The sequence below is a fragment of the Chelon labrosus genome (assembly GCF_963514085.1).
Source record: "Chelon labrosus genome assembly, chromosome: 23".
Classification (NCBI taxonomy): Eukaryota; Metazoa; Chordata; class Actinopteri; order Mugiliformes; family Mugilidae; genus Chelon; species Chelon labrosus.
In genome coordinates this window covers 15,331,627-15,354,905 of record NC_140356.1, presented here as the reverse complement: position 1 = coordinate 15,354,905, position 23,279 = coordinate 15,331,627, and the positions used below count along the sequence as shown (strand labels likewise).

General features: G+C 44.8%; 2 protein-coding genes across 4 annotated transcripts; one reads left to right on the top strand and one right to left on the bottom strand.

The window, feature by feature from the left end:
* Positions 1 to 457: 457 nt before the first annotated feature.
* On the bottom strand, positions 458 to 2,621 carry guca1aa (guanylate cyclase activator 1Aa; the record flags this gene model as incomplete). The annotated part of the gene is made up of 4 exons (XM_084573095.1): positions 458 to 585; positions 989 to 1,082; positions 1,168 to 1,317; positions 2,424 to 2,621. 4 exons carry the CDS (start codon positions 2,619 to 2,621, stop codon positions 458 to 460), a joined length of 570 nt encoding a protein of 189 aa, XP_084429221.1.
* A 2,122-nt stretch (positions 2,622 to 4,743) lies between these two features.
* On the top strand, positions 4,744 to 23,127 carry golgb1 (golgin B1). Of its 3 annotated transcripts, XM_084573316.1 has the most exons (21): positions 4,744 to 5,920; positions 6,059 to 6,244; positions 7,822 to 7,900; positions 8,212 to 8,403; positions 8,480 to 8,590; positions 8,715 to 8,882; positions 8,990 to 9,112; positions 9,981 to 10,094; positions 10,323 to 11,004; positions 11,094 to 11,170; positions 12,213 to 12,270; positions 12,739 to 17,731; positions 17,813 to 18,224; positions 18,317 to 18,550; positions 18,630 to 19,472; positions 19,564 to 19,757; positions 19,863 to 20,025; positions 20,245 to 20,345; positions 20,435 to 20,506; positions 20,754 to 20,844; positions 20,955 to 23,127. In XM_084573316.1, exons 3-21 carry the CDS (start codon positions 7,832 to 7,834, stop codon positions 21,093 to 21,095), a joined length of 8,838 nt encoding a protein of 2,945 aa, XP_084429442.1. In that variant the 5' UTR covers positions 4,744 to 5,920; positions 6,059 to 6,244; positions 7,822 to 7,831; the 3' UTR covers positions 21,096 to 23,127. The 3 variants fall into 3 exon arrangements, with proteins under 3 accessions (XP_084429442.1, XP_084429443.1, XP_084429441.1); XM_084573317.1 differs by having other exon boundaries at positions 4,744 to 6,244; positions 8,718 to 8,882; XM_084573315.1 differs by having other exon boundaries at positions 4,744 to 6,244.
* Positions 23,128 to 23,279: the final 152 nt, after the last annotated feature.

The following is a 23,279-nucleotide window of genomic DNA, read 5'->3' as shown; positions in this document are numbered from 1 at the left end:
GGATGTTAAGCACAGTCATAGCTGCAGACCGCTGCAGACCGCCGCAGGCCACAGCGGGTAAACAAGAGATTTGATGCAGAGGGACTCCGACCCAGAAAAAAACAGATTTGGAGAGCGTTTGTTGAGTGCGTGTAATAGCCACTGTCTCCCTCCTTTATCCCTCGGGGTATCTGAGGGTAAGTGGACCGTCTGAGAGATCATCCCTCATGCCAAGGTGGCCTTGGGAGAGAGCTCGCCATCATTAAACAAGGACAATGACCAGCCTGCAAAGGTTGACTGAGTCATCCCGTTTAAGGTGCATGCGTGTCACTCTTTTAGAGATTAAACATTAGATATGTCGGCGTTCGGCGTCGTATTAAACTGGATTCAATCTCAATAAAAGAAAAAAAAAAAGGAAGTCTCGTTGTGTAAATGACCTTTTTTCAACAGAGAAAAGAAGACGAGAGGCGGTCGCATCCTAAACGCTGTGCCGCCTGTTGTGGATCATGGCCACGATGTGGGTGAGGTCCAGACTTTTCATCATCACCCCCATGAAGTCTTCGTCACTGCGAGCGCCGGCCACGAACTCATCCAGGGAGAGCTCACCTGTTGGGAGGAAGAATGCATGAGGTCAGAGGTCAAGTTAGCTCATTTAACATTTCAGATTCACAACACAAACAAGTTTTTCCCTTCTTTAGACCTATTCAACCACCCTTCTACACTTTTAGATGACTCTGTAGGGTATTCATTACATATACAGCTCAATCAGAAAGGTCTTTTATCCTTTTCTGAATGACTAGTCACCCTCTTTAACATGCAAACTAAGTGAAGTTCCTCTTCTAAGGCTTGTGTGGGCAAAAGTTGGATCCCTTTATTGTGCTTAGCAGCTACAATCTAGTTTCTCTTCTTCAGTTTTTCTTCAGACTGGAGATGAAAGTCTAAACGCTGTCCGCCCACAATCGATCCCAGCCTAAACCTCTGTCTCCACGCAGCTGCAGCAAACGCTCACCATCTCCATTTATATCAATCCTGTCGAACACGCTGTTAGTGAAATCCTCGGCGCTCGTTTCCTGATTCTCGCTCCCATTGATCGCCCGGATGGCCTGCAGCGGGAGAAGAATAAAGTCAGCGCATGCAAAGTTGACTCGCTCTCTCGTCTGCTCCGGAGTGCACGACAAGACTTTTCACCTTGATGATGTTGAGGAGCTCGTGGCGGTCGATGCAGCCGTTTCCGTCCACGTCGTAAAGCTTGAAGTACCAGCGCAGCTTGTGCTCCATCTTTCCCCGCATCACCAGACTCAGAGCGGCCACATACTCCATGAAGTCTATGTAGCCGTCCTGCAGAAACACGAGGGCCGCGCGTCTTGTCAAAACAGTGTCAGACAGCATTAAATAACCACAAATCGTGACCGTCTGTTATCTGGAGCCATTAAAAACTGTGAGTCAACCGCTGTTTCATCTCACAGCTGAAATACATCCAGTCTGGGAGGGAAGGGGAGGGGGATTATCTTCAGGGACTGTCTCAACTATCTCAGCATCAAAGCATTGTCTCGCGGATAATCTCACAGTTTAAATCAAGCGTGAAGATTAGCGCGGCCTTTTGAGGAGCTCGAGGGGAAGCGGGGCTAAATATAGCAGCTTCTCAGACGGACATCCTGCCCCGACCCTGGCGCTCGCCCGGAGATTAGGTCAATTAAGATGCGATGTGAGGGTCAAAATGGGACGTCGCTGGGAGTGTTGCTGTGACTGAGTGAACATGAAACTTAAAATCCGGCAGTAGACCGTCTTAATTTGATATTTTTAGCCTCTCAGGTAATTGATTAGCTAATTAACAGAAAATAAATGTACAAAATGTGTTGTTTTTAAGGAAAAGAGGCCTCAGATGGGATTAAATCTGCACCCAATCACATAAATAAATGTCTTTGGGTTTTGGGACTGATTGACACCTTGGACTTTGTTTGGTAGAATAAATAATTTATATAGATTCATAGTTTGATAAATAAGATAAATTAACCTTGCAATTTGATGAGAATTGATGCTTTTCCCTACTAAAACATGCAATTTAAATGTAATCATTTGCATTTTCCAATACCTTATAGATTCAGTAATTAATTAAAAGAATAACTCATTGGTTAAAACCTTAATTATGAATAAATTAGGCCTTTTGATCCATTTTCTTTATTAATTTAATAAAGAAAATAAATTAAAAGGATTGCTTTGTAAAGAAAAAGATATAAAGTAAAAAGTAAAGTGCAATAAAGAATGATTTATTAAATATATTTGAAGATGAAAGTGTGCTAGTTTCAGTAGAAAATACGCATGTACAGCACATAACATTTATTATTTATGTTTCATTGTTCAGTCCAGACTTAGTTGCAGTTTTAGCCTCTTAATACAGAAGGTACAATGTTTTAGTTTAAAAAAAAATAACTAAAAGATCTCACCTTGTTCATGTCAAACGTGCGGAACATCTGCTCAATGTAAGCGTTGGCCTCCGGGTCCAAACCTCTCAGCCCGAAGAACTGCTTGAACTCGTGCAGGGTGAGCTGACCGGACGGGCACTCGGTCATGAACTTCTTGTACCACAGGTGCATCTCCACCGCCTGCAGGTCGTCCACGGTGCATCCCGTTGAGTTGCCCATTTCTTTGACACCTGAATTAATGGATAAGGTCGACGGAGTTTCTTTGCAGACTGGTGCGCGCGAAAACCTCACGGCCCAATTGGTCTACTGTGAAGCGGACGTTGGCCCCTCTTCACAGTCACACAACACTGGGACTCTTAGGGTGAGGGTGGCAGCGGCCGGTGGGGGCCTTTTGTAGCTTGCCCCCGCTCAGGCGTCCTCTTCGGGCGTGACCACTGGCTGTAATCCAGGCAAACCCTGCAGGTGATCATCTTAATCACCCTGGTAAAAGGACAGGTTGACTGTTCTGTGTTTACCCTGAGATGTGCTGACAAACATAATGCAGCTTCATCCGTCACATGCAGACGCAGGACACCCAGCACTGTCATGTACCTTAGCTGAGGGGATACGTCCTCTTCAACACGTGGACTCCAGTGTGAGTCGTGCAGCTTTATTGCTCTTGGTGAAAACTAAGCAAACAACAAAACTCTGACTCTGCTAATCAACCATAACATTAAAACCACCAATTTACGTGGATCTTACTTCGATATGTGCCCCCACCTGAACATTGTTTTAGACCAAGCACAGTCCCAATGGCGACCGCAAGAGGGTGTTCATTGCGAGACGCACACACCCAGCCAATCACGTAAAAGAAGAAAATGTGGTTCATCAGACCAGGTCACCGCCCTCCGTCATCCTTTTTCCCACGGTCCAGTTCTGGCGCTCACGTGCCCGTTGTTGGTGCTTTCGATAGGTGTCAGCATTTCACCAAGACTTGTCTCCAGCTACACGGTAGATACAAAAAAAAAAAAACTGTCATGTTCTGTGTGTACTGACACTTTTCTATCAGGACAAACATTATCCAGTAATTTTAGCTGCAGCAGCTCGTCAGTTGGATCCGACCACACGGGCTAGCCTTCATTCCCCACGTCCATCTTTGAGTCTTGGTCCGCCATGACCATCTCGCCAGTTCACCGCTTTTTCTTTCTTGGACTACTGCATACCAAGCACACCCCACAAGAGCTGCAGTTCTTGAAATGCTTTGACCCAGTCGCCTTATACAACAAAAATTGTCCCTTGTAGGAGTTGCTGAAATCCATCCACTTGTTTTTCCTGCGGTTAGCACTGATGCCTCACAGCGAGAAGGTTCTGGGTTCGAATCCACCGGCCGACTGGGCCTTTCTGTGTGGACCCTTTGTCTGCGTGGGTTCTCTCCAGCTACTCCGGCTTCCTCCCACCGTCCAAAGACATGCTTGTTAGGTTAATTGGTGATTCTAAATTGGCCGTAGGTGTGAGTGTGAATGGTTGTCTGTCTCTCAGTGTTAGCCCTGCGATAGACTGGAGACCTGTCCAGGGTTGTACCCCCACCTCTCGCCTAATGACAGCTGGGATAGGCTCCAGCAGACCCCGCGACCCTTCACAGGAACAAGTGGTTACAGAAGATGAATGAAGATGTTTTTCCTGCTTCTAACATCAGGCTTGAGGACAAAACTTGTTGCCTAATATAGCTCACCCATTAATAGGTGGCAGGGACCCATTCAGAACGTAGACCGGGCCCATCTGGCCCACAAAGTAAAAACAAGCCAGCGTCACTGGTTTTACATGGACGTAGTTCAGATCATAAAATCTGATGACGGTTTGTGGGTCTCTCAGTCCCTTCTAACTCCAGTTTGATAAAACCACACAGTCCCAGTGAAGCAGCTGAGCTCAGGTTCATTCATTCATTTATTCATCTTCTGTAACCGCTTGCCCCGTAAAGGGGGCTGGAGCCTATCCCAGCTGTCATTGGGCAAGAGGCGGTGTACACCCTGGACAGGTCGCCAGTCTAGAGCTCAGGTTCCTAGATTTATAATAAAATAAATCAATATGAGCTTCTCAGACATGAATATTTGTGTATTTTTACGCTGCCTCTGCAATAGTTACCAGTTTATTTATTTGGGATTGAGCCTCATTTGAAAAACTCCGATTAGACTTCAGTAGTTTTAATATTTTACAAACCAAAGATTTAAGATGAGAAAACTGGCTACAGCATTGCTTGTGTTTAATTCTACCAAGAAGCAGGTTTACTAAAAACAATCTGGTAAAGATATTTTTTTTTATTATTATTATTTTAATAATAATAATACATTTTATTTATAGGCGCCTTTCACGACACTCAAGGTCACCGGCCACAGACCAAAGCCAACAAGTCATTACACTTCCATTTAGTGAAATCAATATCAAAACAAATCAACATCCATGTCTAAGCTTATTAGTATGAAATTAAATGTGTGTTACAACAATTTTATACTTGAAAAACATTAGTATTTTCTATTCAGCAGCTATGAGTGTTAATAATTGTAACGGCATGTTCTTACAACACATTAAAAAAAGACAAATAATGGATATATAGCTTACATGTCAGTAGTAAAACTATATAATAAGTATGCTAATGATTAAAAATATACGTATTCGTACAAAAATAAACATAAATTACAGTAAAATGTTGTTTTAAAGCGAATTACAGATATTAGTAGCCTCTGGAATACATTCAGCGAGAGAGTGTTTGTTTCTGGCCGTAAAAATGGAAATATTAGTTTCAGGCAAACACAAGGAAACCACAAGGAGCATCGTCTCCACAGGTAACCGGACTGGCTTGAGAGAAACAACAAAACAAAAAACAACATAAAACATTTAGCTGTTCGTGTCAGGTTAACGTCGTTGAATAATAATAATGTTGTAGTGCAATAATGTTACACAGAGAAGGCAACGATATGTTAGTGTACTTTGCATTACCCTGTGGCACATGTCCTTTAACAGTCATATCAGCAGGTGTGACGGATGACTGGCAGCAACGTGTTTTTATTCCTTTAGCCTGATATACAGTTTCCAACACTCATACAAATATAACAGTAACAGGACTACAAATAGCTACCTTATAAGAGCTTAAAAAGGTAAAAAGCTATTCTGACTTAATTAAGGCCTCATTTTCTTCTTTCAATATGCATCACATTTTTTTTTTCCCTTCAGCTTTATCTTGTTGCAATTTTGGCATCTTGCACATTTTTTTTGTTATGACACAGTTATAGTTATTGTGGCTTAGTGTCAGAGCTCGGGCATATCTCCCGAGCCCCGCCTGCAACGCTTTTCCTCTTCCCCCAGTGCAGATGTCTGTAGATGGAGTCGAACGCCGACACTGTGTAGCGTGCGAACAGGCTGGTCCACTTCACTGCGTCCACCATCCACTCCACGGCGCGCCCCACGAAGGCGATGAACACCGTGGCGTAGTGAGCCAGCAGCAGCAGACTCCTCCCCAGCTGCCGGCCTTGGTTGATGATCAGGTTGACTCTTTTGTCATGCACTGCCATCATTTAAACTGTCTTCTTTTATGGTCCCAGATGTAGAAAGCTTAAATTTTGTATGTTTTTGCCTCGATTTGTGCCATTTCTTCGTTTTTTAAGACGTATATATTTTTGCAGATACTCCCTAAAAGATGAGTAAACTTGCAGACGGTGCCTTAACACACGCGGAACCCTGCCGTCCAATCAGAGCGCAGGAAGTTTCGTTTCCGGGAATGTTTGGTGATGTGGCTATGCTCTGCAATCCATCCGAGGAAATATATCAAATAAAAACCAGAGACATTTACCTGGGAAGCACTCGCACAGGTGAGTCAAGGGTCCTTTCTTTTAAAAAACACACAGGTGACCGGGCTGAGCTGTCATGCACAGAGAAAAAGAAAGAAAAAGAAACTCAGCGAAGCAGGGTTTTTTTTTTTTTTTTTTTTTTTAAAGACGCTCTCCTTATTTACCTGCTAGCATCGTTAGCTAGCTCAGGCTAACTTACTGAATCGTGGGGACTAGAGTCACAGTAAAACCGTGGGTGTTTTCACGGAGTATCCTGTTCTCGCCACCGTGTCTTCATCTTAAGATGAGGCCACTGCGTTTTGGGGGTCCAGTGGCTCGGGAAGGTTCGCCGTCCATTTTCGCGTTAGCTAGCTATAATCTTTGCTGTTCACAAAAAGAGTGACGCAGCCGCAGTGGAGTGTCCGAGTGATTCGGAACGACTCGGGTGTGTTCGGTCCGACTCGGGCAACGCTTCTCCTCTTCTTCTTCTTCCGGGATTTTTTTTGGCAGTTTTCAGCCACGTTGTTTGTTCACACTGTAATCACACAAAGCCAAGTTATTAAACCTTAATATTCTTATAAATATCACCAAAAAATTATATTTCTAGTTAGTATTTAAGTTTTATTTGTTGTATAATGAACAAAATATCTACATAAAATAAAACTAACCAAGTAAAAACAAAGGAAATAATCATGATTTGCCAAATAACTGATAAGCCGATCACAGGCAGGACTTACAAACCAATAAAGAGAGAAAGGCCAGCCACCGTTTTACAATGACAACCATAAATCCCCATAAAAAAATATGAATGCCCTACAGTGCATCAACTATATTCCGCAGCCTTCCTTGAGGACTTATTATTTGTCCAATGCCTAGAAGTCTAGGTGATTGCACACTTAAGTCTTTGCCTGGGGTCTCCCAGAACCTGGGGTTGCCACTGGTAAATCAAATCAAAAAGGAAAAAAAACACAGAACGTAAATATGTCCTGCTTTTCTCTCTTTATTTATTTGTATTATATACAAACAAACCTAATAATGTTGGGGGCTTGTACTATTAATTGGACATATTTTTCAAATAAGACTACGAATAAGACTCAAGACTGCCACTCCATTCAAAAACCTAAAGCTATTCTGTTTATTATCACGTAAAACAAAAGAAACAAGCAAAGTTGAGTCCGAAAGTAGACCTTTGTCAACCTTTGTCTGTTTCTAGTAGGATTGTTTTTCAAGTTTCTTCATTTTGAAGGCCAGCGATGAACCCTTCTTTCCCCTGCCCGCATGAGGACACAAAATAAATATGCTTTGGCCTTTGCATACATTCACACCTTCACATCAGTCACTCCAGGTCCGGGTGTGCACTGTTCTCAGTGACTGCGACGGCATTTATGCTTCTGTAAAGAAAATTAAAAAATGTGTTTGCGTGTGGGATTTCTTACTGGCGATAAGAAGAAACCTGCAGAAAGGCTTTGAAATATATATTAAGTTCGACTTTTGTATCGATTGCAAACAGGAAAGGGTTTGCACAGGAGGAGCAAATATATGATTTAGGTGTCAAACATATTTTATGTCAACACTGAAGCCTCAAATGAATGATTTATTTATTTTCTTTCCTCTCATAGTGCCATCTCGATGCTGAGCCGTCTGGCCAATGTCCTCCAGGAGCTCTCTGGAGAGGAGGGCCCAGATGGAGACCAACAGGTGAGCGTAATGGAGTGTATTTTAATTTTAAAGGTGTAGATTTTATCTTGAGGCGATGATGATGAAAGAAAATAAGATTAGTTAGTACCGGTATCTGCTTTATATGTAAGATGATCAAATATTTAAGGCAAGATATCATAAACTTATGCTTTAAAAACAAGTCGAAGCATTAAAATTAGTATCTTCACTTTTACTTGATTTTATGAGTCAGTGTAATGACTCTACTAGTATTTCTCACATAAAGGAGTATTACAAGCTGTGCAGGACCACCCATGACAAGTAAACTGACCCGTGTTGGTTTCTTTTCACAGGGCATGCTAGTGCCTCAGCTTCCGCCTGGTGAAGGCCAAGCTCCGGGTGAGTCTGAGGCACCTGAGGAGGCCATGGAGAGGCTGGCCCACCTGGAGCAGCTGGTGGTCCAGCTGAAGGAGCTCATTCGAGACAAGGACACCCAGCTCGTCCAAAAGGACACCGAGCTGACCAGCAAAGATGCACAGCTCAAGGTAAATAACCCTGTGTGCTTTTTTTTTTTAAAAAGTCTGTTAGCTGCATATTTTGAGACTTTGTTTTGCTTGACAGAATGAGAAAGAAGAAGCAGAGGCCCGCTTCACCAAACTCAAACTACAGGCCAAAGCAAAGATGGCTTCCCTCAATAAACAGATCACAGAACTGAAAGGAGGTGGCGCAACAGTGAGTATGCAGTTTAGTCTGTCATAGTTAGGGATAGGGTTTGGCTAAAATTACTTTGCAGATTAAGCTAATCAAGCTTGAGCAATTTCATTTTATCTCACTTGAACATCTTCTTTGTCCGCAGCAGAGTCCAGACAGCTCTTTTACAGGAGCCGGTGCTGCAGCTGAGGAGGAGCTCATAGAGCTGAAGAAGAAGCTGAGTGAGGAGGAAGCCTGCAGCAAGGAGCTGAAAGAGCGTCTCCAGGCCACCGAGCAGCTCCTCCAGGAGAAGGAGTCTACCCATGCCGAACAGGTGACATTTTTCTTGTCTTTAATTACACAAAGTCCTCCTCTGTTGACGGGTAGGACCTTTTAAATTCCTAGAGGACTCTCTTTCTGAGCGATTTGTTTTTGTCTCAGCTGCAAAAGCTTCAGGCTGTCATCTGCGAGAAGGATGTGCGTTTCCAGGAGCAGATTCAGAAACACGAAGAGGAGCTGCTGAAGGTCACAGCGCAGTCTCAGAATGATGCCGAGCTTCAGCAGGTAAAAGATCCAGAATGTGTTGAAGAGGTAGCCACAGGCACCAGGGTCTAAATTACAATCTGGGTAAATAATCCTCTCATCGTATTGCATTTCAAAAGTAAGGAAACTTTGGTAATTCATTTCTAATTGATTGAATACACGCATCCCCTGTAATCACCTTACTTTGAGTCTAGCATTTCAGGCATTTTGATTTAAACTGTGCTACGTCTTGTCATCTCTTTTCCTGATCTGACTAAGTGACTCTGTGTGCAAATCAGTAAAGTATGAGCAGCAGCAGCAGCAGCAGCACAGCTTGAATTTCTCCCACACTTCCTGTTGTTCAAACATCACTGTCGTATAAATGTCCCCATTACAGCCATCTACCAGACAGGAGTGGCGGAGGCTGTTGCGTAGTCTTGTAGTTTGAAAACAGCTGTCTTTTTTTGTCAGAGGATTCATTTTCACGGCTCTTTAGACGGCAGTGGAAACCCAGACAACCGCGTTTGACGCTTAGAAACACAGCTATTAACATCTTAGGATGTGATTTCATTATTATTTACTGATTACATTCTGTAATCACTTTATTTTGTCCCACAACCAAATTCTTGGTTTAAAAGCTCTTGTTTGAAGTGGCACAGACAAGTATTGCTTACTATTTGCTATTAAGACGACCTCCTTGTGCCTCCTTTGGCACAGTTGCTTGTTTTAATTTCAAATCTACATCCAAAAATCACAAATATGCCCAATAAGACCTTAAATTTAGCAAAATAATTACATTTACCTGGAAAAATATGGTAGCCACGGTCCCAACAAAAGTCCAGGAATCGCAGCTAAACACTTTAAAATGAAAGAGGATTCAGGCATTCATTACTCTTCCTGTCTTTTCCAGGCGCTGCATGCAGCTCAGCAGCGGTGTGAAGAGCTCGAAGAGGCTGTGAACTCTCGCTCCCAAGTCCTGGAAATGCTACAGCAGGAAGTGAGCAGTGCTGATCAGCAGAAACAGGTACGTATCCTGTTGGACTACATGCCACCTATATGATTTTTATTTTTGATTGCTCTACTTACATTCAGATATTTACAGATAGCTCTTAATGAAAAGAAGACTGTTAAAACAAGCCACACCCTCGATCTGGATGGCACGCCATTACTTTGCGTAGTTTGGCTGAGCTGTACAAAAAAAACAAAAAAAAAAAAACACGCCCACACGTATTATGTTTCTCTCTCTGCTCAGATCTTGACGGCTCAGTTCAGGCAGATGGAGCAGGAGCTGGCCGAGGCCATCAAGCTGAGGGAGGAGGACAGGCAGCAGTGGGCCGAGCAGAGCAGCAGGGCCGACGCAGAGCTCACGGCCCTCCGAGCCAGCCTGGAGGCCCTGGAAAGAGAGAGAACGGAAAGCCAGGAGAGCGAGCTGGCCTCCCTGAGAGAGGCAGAGCATGTTCGTCAGGAGGCTCTGGAGAAGGAGAAGATGGAAGTTGCCAGATTGGAGAAAGAGCTGGCCTTGATGAAGGAGGCTGCGCAAGCGAGCAGCGAGGCTTCGGAGAGAGACGGGGCGGAAATTGCTCGACTTGAGAGCGAACTTGCAGCGGTGCGAGAGGCAGAGTCTGCAGCTGTCCGTGCCAGGCAGGACGCCTTGGAGAGAGAGAGGTCAGAGGCCGGTGAAGTAGAGAAAGAGCTGGCGACCCTTAGGGAGGAGCATGAAGAAATGAAGAAGAAAGCAGAAGTCTTGACTCAGATTTGGGGACACCTTCGTTCTTTGGCTGTAGAAGATGTCCCAGAGGAAATCCCTGCTGACCTGTCCCTGCTCCTTGACACTGTGCAGTCTGTTGAGACACAACTAACAAGGCTGAAAGACCAATGCAGTGAAAGTGAGGAGCGCTGCGCCCAGCTCACCCACGCCACGGAAACCCTTCAGGGTATGAGCTTTTATCTATGATTCAGAGGGTGTTAATGTCAAACTATAATATTTGGATCAAGGTTTTTAATGTTGTAATTTGATTTTCAGAACAACTGGACAAAAAAACTACAGAACAAGAGGAGGCCACTGCCAGGATACTGCAGCTGGAGGAGCAAATGGTAACGGTCAGTACCAAGGCACTATTTAATAACGTGTAATGTGTTTGTGTTCGATTGTCTTCACAGTTTGGGAATAGATTCAAACCTGACTCAGACTCAGAGCTGCTCATGTTTTGTTTTTTTTCCCTGCTAAAAATAAAAACAGAATTAAATGCCATCCAAACCACAGGCCTTTGCATTTCATCTCCTCTCTGGCTGCACTCTGATCACATCGCAGTATGCAAATTATATAACAGGCCCTGGCAAAAAAAAAACCCAAGGTCAGGTGTCTTTCGCTTTTGCACAGGAAGACTTAGCTACAGTCGTAAATATTTCCATAAAATAGAGTTCTCACACTGAAATAAAGTTTTGAAAATAGCAGCTTGTTTCACTCAGGATATAAACTTCAAAACACAGTCCTGAATAAGTTTCTGTTACACCAAGGTGTTGAAGGACTGGAAGCTCAGTGTAAGAAGTACTTCTTAGTCGTCTACAAATTCAGACAAACATTTGAACTTCCTCTTATCTGTTAAAACAAATTACAAAGTCTCTCTTTATTTTAATTTGAGAGCAGTTAGACCGGCGTTATCCTCTGTACCCGGTCCAGGGTCACAGCCCCAGTCTGGACAGGTGATCATCTGTCCAGACTGGGTCAGAGGATGGGTCAGGGTACACCAGACAGACAATGCTGCAACTGAGTGTGAGGAAGTGTGACTAATCCCTTCTGCACTGATCCACTGTTATGACCGACTGAGCTGACCTTCACCTCCCTCTGCAGCCTTATACAACTGATAGAGATTTAAATTGGAAGAGCACTCGTGACTTTTTATTGCAGTTCTTCTAATTTCATCCTCTTAAATTGGCCCCGTGGGGACAAATAAAGTTTTCCGAATCTCTTACTGTTGGATGTTTTATTTTATATAATTCCCGTTTTAAACCCTGAATAGTTTTATCTTGATATATCTGTTAATTTTTAACCTTTGAAATATGCTGAATATACAAAGTTTAATATTATTTTCATTCCTACACAAGAACATTTATGTATTAAATCTTATTTGTTTTCTTACAGATGTCTGAAAGCAAAGATGTGACTGAACAGTCAGAGAATTCAGCTGAAACTGAAAAAGGTACAAGATGATCTTTTAAGTTATTATAACAATAATTAACAAAACAAAAAGAAAGTGAAACCAGCTTTAATCATTAACTTAATTGTAATTTTACGCAGATTTTCTGTGAAGTTGTTTCCATTTTTGGCCTTTTAGCTTTTAATCAGTGAAAAAGTCATAATTCACCTGACTATAAATTAAAGTTACGCTTATCCTACTTGCATTGTTGGCTTTCCTTATGTGCAGTTGGTAAATATACAGGAGTCTTGGGCACGACTTGTGTAATAAAAATGGTTGACTGATTGATTTTGCCACGTTAGCTATTAAGTTTTGAATGACAAGCTATATGAACTTTGACCAGTGTTTTATTGTAGTAGCGGCACACACCCTCTACTGATTATTTATTTCTTAAACTGAATACTTCCACTTGATAGTGAGGTGTTACTACGTGTGTAAAATAACATATTTGTCCTGCTGTGATCTTTGCAGCACACATTCTGGCTCTGGAGCAGCAGCTTTTAGACAAAGACAACGAGCTGGCTGCCTTGCGAGAGTCCCTCATAGCGGCTACGAAGCACATCTCCAGTGAGGTTGCATCAAATGATCAGGATACCAGTTCGGCTCCTCTTGATAGCTCTGCAGTCCTTCCTGACTTTATGGATGATACACAAGAAGAGGAGACCACTATAGTCGCTGAGGACACCTCTTCCCTGTCCATCTCTGCTGGTAATGAGAGCAGCCCTGAGCTAATTGGACACCAGTCTGAGTCCCCGGAGGAATCCAAAGGGACCTCCTCGGATGAGATGGTTGCCAGCAGTGACTCAGAGGTGGCTCACAGCAGCTGGACCCTCCTGGAAGCTGTGAATCAGGATGCAGGTCAGGAGTGGCCCTCCGTCCTGCAGGACTTTAACCAGTCATGGGTGGCTACGGGCATGGAGCAGGAAACCTCCACGGTCCAAGTTGAGTCCTCCTCCGTCATCATCAGAGAGACGGTTCAAGTTCATGTAACTCAGCAGAGTTCTTCGCCCGTGGATGTTAACGTCCCCTCCGGCCATGTCTTCGCTCAGGCTTTAGCTGAGGAGCTCCAGAAGAGGTATAGTGAGCTTTTGGCTGAGCTGCAGAGGCTCAAAGAGGCGGCGGCGGAGTCACAGGAGAAAATTAAGAGCCTGGAAGAGGAGACCCAGTCCCTCAGTGCTGCTAAAGAAGAGGCTGAGGCCCAAGCCGGTAATTTCGCTGAGGAGCTTCGGTCGGCCAGAGAGGACTTGGACAGCCGCTCCGAGCAAAACACTTCTGTGGTGGAGAAGCATAGTGTGGAAATGCAGCTTCTAGAGGAACAAATAGACATCTTAAACTCTGATAATAAAGCCAAAGAACAGAAGCTCCAGGCTTTGCAGACAGATCTGGAAATGGCCCAAAAAGCTCTCTCTGAGCAGGAGGGTCAGGCAAGGATGCTGGGTGCTCAGCTGGAGGAGAGAGAGCTCCTCTCCTCTGAGCTGGAAAGGAGGCTTCAAGATATGGAAAACAGCATGCTTCAATACTCCCAGACGTCAGATCTCAATAGTGAGTCTTTGTTAATAAAGGACTCGGAGATCAGTGAGTTACAGCTTCGTCTCAGCGAGAAAGAGCAAGAGATGATGGAGCTTAATGACAGCATGTCTGCCAAACTCCTTCAAGCCGAAGAAGAGAAGTTTAGGATAGACAGTGAAGCGAGTAAACTAAAGGAGCAGATGGCGGAACTTGAGAAAGTCAGAGATGAGAAATCGACTTCAGCCGAAGATTCAGCCGAAGATTCAGCCGCTCATGCGGACGATGAACTCGCCACTTTACGAAAGGAAAAAGAACAGCTTGAAAAACAGCTTACAACCACAAAGAAGAAGCTGCAGGCAGCACTTGTGCAGCGCAAAGAGCTCATGAAGAAGGTTAGTGAGTTTGAGGCAGAGGCACAGAAATGGAAAGAGAAAGATGAAGCAGCAGTGGAAGGAATTTCTGAAAGTACCCCGCAGGTAGAGAAGGGACACGAGATTCAAGAATTGGAGGCTAAACTCATGGAGCTCGAGCAAGCTTTAAGATGCAAAGAAGAGACAGTGGAGACTCTGGAGCAGAAAATTAGCCAACAGGATCAAGTTCTCGCTGAGACAATGGCTCTGAATGTGAAGCTAAGTAAAGAAGCTGACAACACAGATGTTTCTGCTGAAACAACTGCGTTACAGTCTCAGGTGTCCTCACTTGAAGCCGAGTGTGAGACGCTTCAAAAGAAGGTTCACGAGGCTCAAGAATCTCGCAAAGAAACTATCCGCAAAGCGAAGGAGAAAGATCGACACCACCGCGAGCAGCTGAAGCAGCAGAAGGAAGAATACAGCGAGCTGATGGAGCGCTTTGAGGTGCAGTCCGGCGAACAAGAAGTCCTTCTTACTAAACTGAGAGCACTAGAAGAAAAAGTGAGCGCTGAACGAGAAGATCATGAAGAGGCCAAGCACATGGTTGAAAAGCTGGAGAAGCCTGCAGCAAATGATTGGGTCCAGGAGGACTGGGTGGACTTTGCTTCATCTGAGACTGATTCATCGCAACCACTGTCCAGTGATCCGAGTCAGCGTCCTGCAGAGCCGTCTGAAGTCCACTCTGAACAAGTGGAGGAATCTCTGAAAGCTCTCAGAGAGGAGATCCAGGCTGTGAAGACGGCAAACGCAGAGCTAGAGATGAAGCTGCAGGAATCCCAGACCAGTCTGTCCCTGAAGGAGGCTGAATTACTGGACTTGGGCAAAGAGCTGCAAGCACTGAGAGAAAAGGATAGACAGATTGATGCACTCTCTGAGGAAGTTAATGATCTGAGAGAAAAATATCTCCAAGCTCAGTCTTACGCTGAATCTCTAAAAGCAGAGATGGAGGCTGGAGCCAAGGCAGCAGCTGCAGATTCATCCATTGCGACTCTTCAGGCTGAAGTGGACGACTTCAAGCAGTTTCTCGACAATAAGAACCATGAGATACTGGAGCTCAGTCAGCAGCTGAGCGAACAGAACTCGCTCATACACTCAATGCAGGACACGGTGTCCCAGAAGGATCAGCTAATAACTTCTCTACAGGAGGAACTAAAAGCTGAGAAAGAAAAATCCGAGAGGCTGGAAGCTGAGGTTCCACAGAAACAAGAGGAAGACAGCGAGGCAAAGATACAGCAGATTCAGCGAAAACTTCAAGCTGCTCTGATCTCTCGCAAAGATGCGCTGAAAGAAAACAAAAGCCAGAAGGAGCAGCTGGCTTCATCTGAGAAGATCATAGCCGAGCTGCAGCAGAAAATCGACTCAGCGGAAGATGAGCTGGAGAAGCTAAGAGCTGAAAGAGTTAGGCTGATTGACGAGGTGGATCGGACGTTGCTGGAGAACCAAAGTTTGGGATCCTCGTGCGAGAGCCTCAAGCTGGCAATGGAGGGAATAATCAGTGAGAAAGATGCCTGCAAGAGAGAGGTGGAGTTGGCAAAAGAAGAGGCTGCCAGAACATGCAGAGAGTGGGAGGAAAAGGTTCAGGGCATGAAGGAGGAGTACGAGACTCTGCTCAAGTCCTATGAAAATGTCAGCGACGAGGCCGAGCGAGTGAGACGAGTCCTGGAAGCCGCCAGGCAGGAGAGACAGGATCTGGCGGCCAAGGTGAGGGCTAACGAAGGTGCGAGGCAGGAAGCTGAACGACAGGCAGAGGAAGCACAGAAAGAGGTGAATTCAGTGAAAGACAAGATGAGAAAGTTTGCCAAAACAAAGCAGCAAAAAATATTGGAGTTAGAAGAAGAGAATGAAAGACTCAGGGAGATGCAGGACAAGCCTGTAAGTAAGCGAGAGGACAAAGCTCTCCAAGCTAAAGTTGAACAGCTTCAAGAGGAGCTGGGAGCTTTGAAAGCCGAGCTGGATGCTTCAGTGGCAGAAAGAGACACTTTAGGTCGGCAGATGGAAGAGCTGAGAGGACAACTTGCACAAGTGAAAGAAAAAGGCAATGAAGCTGTTGTAGAAGAGGTTGTCAGCGCACAGCAATCAGACACAATCATGACAACAACAGAACCTGTTGAGAGTAAACGTGAAGACAAAGACAAGCCCTTGACCTCTGAAGAGACTCAAGAAGGTCCACTAGTTGCAGTGTCTGCTTCAGAAACACATGTGGCGCCTACTGAAGAAAAAGAAACGAGTGACGAGGCTCAGGCAGTACTAGAAAATAAAATAAGGGAGATTGAAGCAGCTCTTAACGCAGAGAGGGAATTGTGGCAGGAACAAGAGGCTGAACTCAAAGCTGAAATAGCCTCTCTCGAACGCAATATTCAAGAGAATAAAGAGAAGGACACCCCTTTAGCCTCTTTAGAGAAGTGCCTTCAAGAGAGCAGTGAAAGAGAGCGGTGCCTAATTGAAGAGGCTTCAAACAGAGAAACACAGTTTAAAGAACTCCTCAGAAGCCTTGAAACTGAAAAAGATAACCTGGAGGAGCGCCTGATGAACCAGTTGGCTCAGCTCAACGGGAGCATCGCTGGCTACCAGCAGGAGGCAGCAGACAACCGGGAGCACCTCAACGAGCTACAGCGGGATGTGGAGAGGCTGGAGAGGGAAAGAGCTGAACTCGAAGCCGAGGCTCAGAGTGAGCGGGACCGGGCCGCCAGGCTTGAAGATGACATGAGACAAGCCCAGCGAGAAAGAGCCGAAGCTGAGGCCGAGTCTGGTAAACAGAGGGAGCTGGAGCAGCAGCTGAGGTCTGCCCAGAGGGTGAAAGAAGGAAGCCAGAGCAGAGCGCGTCAGCTGGAAGAACTGTTGAGGGAGAAGCAGATGGAAGTCCGTCAGCTGCAGAAGGACTCCATCCAGTACCAGGAGAGGATCAGTGAACTGGGTAGAGAAGCTAAGGCGCTGCAGCTAAGCAAAGATGAGCTCCTCAACAAACTACAACAATCCCAGCTGGACACTTCCAAACATTTAGAGGACCTGAAAAGGACTGAAGCAGAGCTGGCTAGTTGTAAATCACAGCTAGATGAAGCCCAGCAACAAGCAAGGGAAGCCTTAGCTGCAAAAACGGCCATCGAACAGAGCACACAGCAGAGAGAGGCCATGTTGAAAGCTGAGGCAGAGCAAACTCTAGACTCTGTGAGATTCAGGCTGGGAGCTGAACTGAAGGAGATTGAACTGAGACTGGATGAGGCATACAAAGAAAGAGACAAGGAAGAGGAGGCTACTCTGGAGGCCAGAGAGGTGGCAGAAGAAGCTGAGAGACGGGCTCAGGAGATGCAAGCGCGCCTGGATGAGTCTCTGGCCAGGTTAGCCGCCTTCTCACGCTGCATGTCCTCCCTGCAAGACGACCGCGACAGAGTGTTGGACGAGGCCCGGGGGTGGGAGACTCGCTTTAACGGCGCCCTGCAGGGTAAGGAGGCTGAAGTCCGAGAGGCTGAAACGCGAGCCAAGGAACTTGCAGAACAGCTTCAGAAAGAAACTGCACTAAAAGAAGAACTTGCTCTTTCAGTTGACAGGTAAAAAACTCTTCTATCTGAATTAGTTTGTTCTGTTTCACTGAGTTGATGATTCTTAAAACTCAAAACATTTTCTTTCAGATTAGAGAAAGCCGACAAAGACTGGAAGCTGAGATTGGAAGAAGAAGAAAAGAAAGCCACAGAGAGTCAAGCTGCACTAGAGGAGGAGAAGATGAAGCTTCAGGAAACGACGGCTGAGTTGCAGTCCGCTCAAAATGAAGTCCAAGCTCTGAAAAATGAGGTGGAGAGTCTCTCTCAGAGAACTCGGGCTCTGGAGGAGGCTGTAGGTCGGCTGCAGGGTGAAGTCGACCAGGCCAGGACTGAGCTGAGGGAGAGGGAAGCAGAGGAGAGACGGCTGTGTCTGAATCTGGAGCAACTGGAGACAGACCTGCGATCCTCCAAGGCCTTGACAGAGAGCTTGCAGTCGGAGTTAAATGAGAAGGAAAAGAGGGAAGTAGAAATGCTTGGAGAGAAGGAGCAAGCTGTAGCTCAGGTATAAAAAGTTTAATTCACTGAGAAATCATGTGGCACGTCTTAGAGACGGTTAACTAATTTCTCAACATCCACGTGTCATTTATTTTCCAGGCTGCAGAGGAAGCCAGAAAGGAAGCCGACAGCAGAGCACAGGAGGCTGAGAAGGAGCTGGAGCAGAGAAGAGGTGAAGTGCGCGATCTGGAAGAGAAAATGCGAAAAGCAGAGGAAGAGAGCAACAACAGAAAAGCCAGACTGGATTCTTTCATGAAGGCCATGGGATCCCTGCAGGATGACAGAGACAGAGTCCTGAACATGTACAAGCAGCTGGAGGAAAAACACCTGCAGGTAATCCATAAAAAACAAAGAATTTTGCATGTGTAGAGTTTGGTTTAGCATCCATTAAAATATCTGTTTTGTGTTCCAGGTAATGATGGAGAAGGATGGTTTGATCCAGGAGGCAGCAGGGGAGAATAATAGCCTTAAGGAAGAGCTGCGCTCTCTGCTGGTCCAGAGAGACGACCTGTATGCTGAAAAGGCCAAGCTGTCTGCTCAACTTCATGGCTATCGCGATGAACTTAACCAAGTCCTGAGCATGAAGGACTCACAGCACAAACAGCTCCTGGCAGCCCAGAGAGAGCGCATTGCATCTTTAGAAAACAAGTGTGGGGAGCTGGAAAGTGAGTTAAAGAGCCTCAACAGAGTCAGAGAGGCAGATGTGGGAGCTGTGGTGCAGAGAGTGGAGAGTGAGACTCTCATTCAGGCTGCTGAGAGCAGGCCAACATCACAGGTGAGAGATGCTCCAGGTGCGGAGGTTGAGAAGCTGAGGGAGCAGCTGCAGGCAGCGAGAGAGCAAGTGGAGGCTTTGGAGGAGACGCTATCAAGGGAGCGGCGAGAGCAAGAGCGCAAGGGCAAAGAGCTGGCCGAGCTACAATGGGAGGGAGGTGTGATGCGGACAGAGTCGGAGAGCGCTCAGGAGAGGGTGGCAGAGCTCGCCCGAGACCTGCTGGCTGTTGAACAGAACCTGCTGGAGGAGAAAGAGGCGGCAAAGCAGCTGAGAGCAGAGAACCAGTCATTTGCTAAAGCCATGGCTTCCCTCCAGGAGAGCAGGGACGAGGCAGTAAGCAAGGTCCAGGAACTGAGCCTGAAACTGGAAGAGGCGAGCAAAGCAGGCGGCCACACAGCACAGAGCAGCCCTGCAGGCTCCACCGGAGAAGTGTGGGGACTGAAGAATGCACTACAAGCCCTGCAGAATGACAGGGAGAGACTGGTGAGTGACCTTTTAAATGACACCTGGTACGTCTCAATTGACATTAATTTACAGCATTTCAACACAATTGCCTTTGATTGTTTGTGTGCAGCTGGAACAACTTAAAACGCAGACGTCTGAGCTGAAGAAGCAGAAGTCAGAGCTGGCTCGTCTGGGAGCAGGAGAGCTGATTAAAGTCAGCCAGGAGCTGTTAGAGGAGAAGAACAACAACAAAGACATGCTGGCCGTCGTAACACAGCTCGAGAACGCGGTGGAAATGGGCAAGCAGGAAATAGAGACGCTCAGGTGACACCAGAACTAATGTTTTTCATTCCAGCTGGTTTTAAAGCAAAATGGTACAAGTCGCCGCTTTTATCTGTCGTGTGTGACTTTGTGTTGTTTTCTCTTTAGGCTGGAGCGTATGGACTGGATGGCTCAGGCGGAGCAGCTGAAGCAGCAGACTCTCACCACGCTCTCCGAGAGGGACCAACAAATGCGGCAGCTCACCGCCATGCTGGAAGAAGCCCGTGTTCATCATAAGCCCAAACTCCAGCAGGAACACTATCAGAGAGAGGTAGGGGACAAAACATTTCCTTGAACTGCAAGACTGACACGGAAAATAAAGCCAGATTTATGGTTGTATGGCTGGGAGTGTGAATATTCTCCTAAGACATGTTATAAAACTACAGAGAAAACTAGTTGATTATTAACATGCCGGTTGTTCTTTATGCCTTTTCCTCATAAGCATAGTAAATATAAACCCCATTTGAAGGCTGTCATTATCTTCCCGCAGGGCACAGAGGAAGTGGACAGCGCTCCTGGAGCCCCGCAGGAGCGTAGCAGCCTGGTAGACAGCCACGCCTACATAGCCGAGGTCAAAGATCTACAGCGGAGGTACTGAATGGATCAAACCTTTACCATAAATGTGAAAGTGTGATGAGTGATAAGACACACTAACTAGGCTTTTAACTTCTTAACAACAGACTAGATGAAGAGACGCAGCAGAGGCTGGTAGCTGAGGAGCAGCTGATGGCAACACAGGATCGACTCAAACGGTATAAACTAGCTGATGCCACCATATATACAATGTTCCATATTTCGTTCTGTTGCTCTACCATATCTTCATCTTATAAAAATGTGAATAAGACATTAGATTGGCCTTAAGTACATGACACCAAACAGGGATTTAATACGGAAGATTTTCTGCGTTTGAATAATTTATCTAGTCTTTTTTTTTTTTAAGCTGTGATAAATTTGTTCCACCAGCCACATATGACAGCTGACATCTGTTTTTATTATTAGTCAAAGCCAGGCTAAATGGCACTCTGCAGAAGAAGGGGATCACTCAGAGACTGCTGTTTTTATCGAGCCGCCGGAAGGAGCTGTCACTCGAGTAAGGCTCCGCTAATGTTCTGTAAAACCTCATCCGTCATCGTAATAGCCGTAATAATAAAGACTTATGAGCCGAGTGTTTCCTATAACCCCGCGTTTCTGCTCTGACAGACTCGGAGAGGAGGTGGCCCGGGTTTGATGCGGATGCTCCGAGTGGCCTTCTGCTCCCGTCAGCGCACCCCACTGTTGTTCAGCCTCTATCTGCTCACCGTGCACGTCCTGCTGCTGCTGTGCATGGGTGGATACCTCTGAAACCAGCTCCCTTTAATAACGAACTTGACAGATGAGACAGATGACACTGACCTAACCCGAGCCATCAATATCATTTATATTGTTACATGTTATAAATTAAAGAAGGGGGTACAAGGGATGTTCTACATGCAAACATTGCACTTTACGGGACTTAATCTTTTAGCCAAAGTCTATAGATTTATAATAGGGGAGCTGTTGTCTTTCATTTGAACCATTTGTTCTCGGATGGCTTTTGAGTGTGTATGATAGTCTTTAAAAACCAGAGCAGAGAGGACATAGAGGGACGAAGTTTGACCATTTGTTTCTTAATATGAAGGGGAAAATGTAGATTCATAATCAAGTGTTTATGGCAGATGGTGTTCATGTGCCTTTAGATTTGGATGTGACCTGAAATGATCACCTCGTGTTAAATAACATTTTATGCATTTTAGGAAATATGATTAACAGCTTTCTGGCATACGCTATAATTTAATGAATGGTTTAATTTAAATATAGATATAATTTAATGGAGCCGGAAACAGGAAAAAGCTTAATCAAATCCCGCGAGATTTGATAAATTCCACTCGGGCTATCGTAAATTAGCTTAGCCTAGCTTAATTTACCGAAAAGACCTTAATTGTAGAAATGTATCTATCAAGTGCTTTAAAAAAATACCCGAAACCGCCTCTAAATTTTACTAATTAACACATTTAAACTGATTAATTTAAAACGCTATGATTTAAAACAATAATTTCTCGATTTGTCAGTTATCTCACGGCCGTTGCCAGGTATCTCACGGCCGTTGCCAGGTAACCAGTGGCGACTACAGGAAGTTAGCGGTACCGGACTTTAAAATAACTCTCAAAAACGGCGTAACTTCACTTAAATGCGGCAGTTTTGTTTGATTAAATAAACGACTTTAAGTATGATTTGCTAATTAGTAATTTGGCGTACCTGTGTTCACGTAATTATCTTCAGTAAGAGCTGTATTAGCTGTTTACTGCGTTTGTGCTAAGCTAACCGCCCGTTAGCCGTAACTCTTAACGACACATCTTCCCATGCCAGAAAGCGGATAAGCCTGTTTCCTAAATTGTTGAACGGTTCTTTTTAGATGGCTTGAGGTTCAGGCCGTGCTGTTGTAGTCCAGTCTCTTCCTCACCTGCTTATTCCATGCACAAAAAAAACGGAGCACAGTGCAATGTCTATTCTTACACATTCCTATATCCTTTTCCAGTTACTTTCCTCTTATATATCAATCACATTCTTTGAAAGAGGGAGCATTATATTGATATTTGTACATATGTACATGTATTAGATATGTACAGCTGGATGTGGGTCTACCTGTTATACGTCCAATAAGGGTCCCTGTCCATGCTTCTGCAGCACATATTTGCATTTTACGGCAGATGAAGTTGCCTCCAGGTGCAAATTTACCACAACTAGGACTCATTCCAGAGGAGGAAGGCTGCTGTTTTCTAATGATATCCATCCCATTTGAGAAAACTCTGATGTAGCATAATTTATTGTCCACGAGAAACGGTTAAACTGTCCACCGCTTATACTGTATGTGTATCGACATTACCCTCTGTTTAATCACTGTGTTTGGAGTCGTCCTCTCTTTGAATCCCTCACATCTTAACCTACTTAACATTGTAAATAACTGTTTAAAGGGCTGTATAGAGTAATAAAATTAAAATGGCGGTGGTTTAGATCAGGGACGTGATTTTTCTTAAAGCAGGGGGAAACCAGCAGACATTGGGATGTTTTGGTTTCGTTTTAATTTAGAAGGTTAAAACACTATCCCTTTGTATCTGAGAAATAATCCAGAATAATTATGGCTTGGTACATCTGGTGTGTTCTTTGTCATGTCTGTGACTTTGAGAGCTCTTTTCTAAAGAAGCTCATAAATGACAATATACTGTAACAATTTGAAATGCACACTTTTTTGGGGGGAAGGAATACGAACACACTGCTGTTACTGACACAAATATCACCATACTGGAAGCTTTTAATAAAGGGTGTTTTAAAGTGAGAGCAGCTTGTTCATGGGCCTTTTTAATGAATTAATTAACTTTAATGTCACTACACATCTTGTTCTTATACTCTAGTCATCAACTTAAGACACAAAACATGACAATATAAAATAGCAGTGGCAGCAGCAGGATGAAAAATATGTAAATGTGCTCATAAAGTAAATTTATTTAT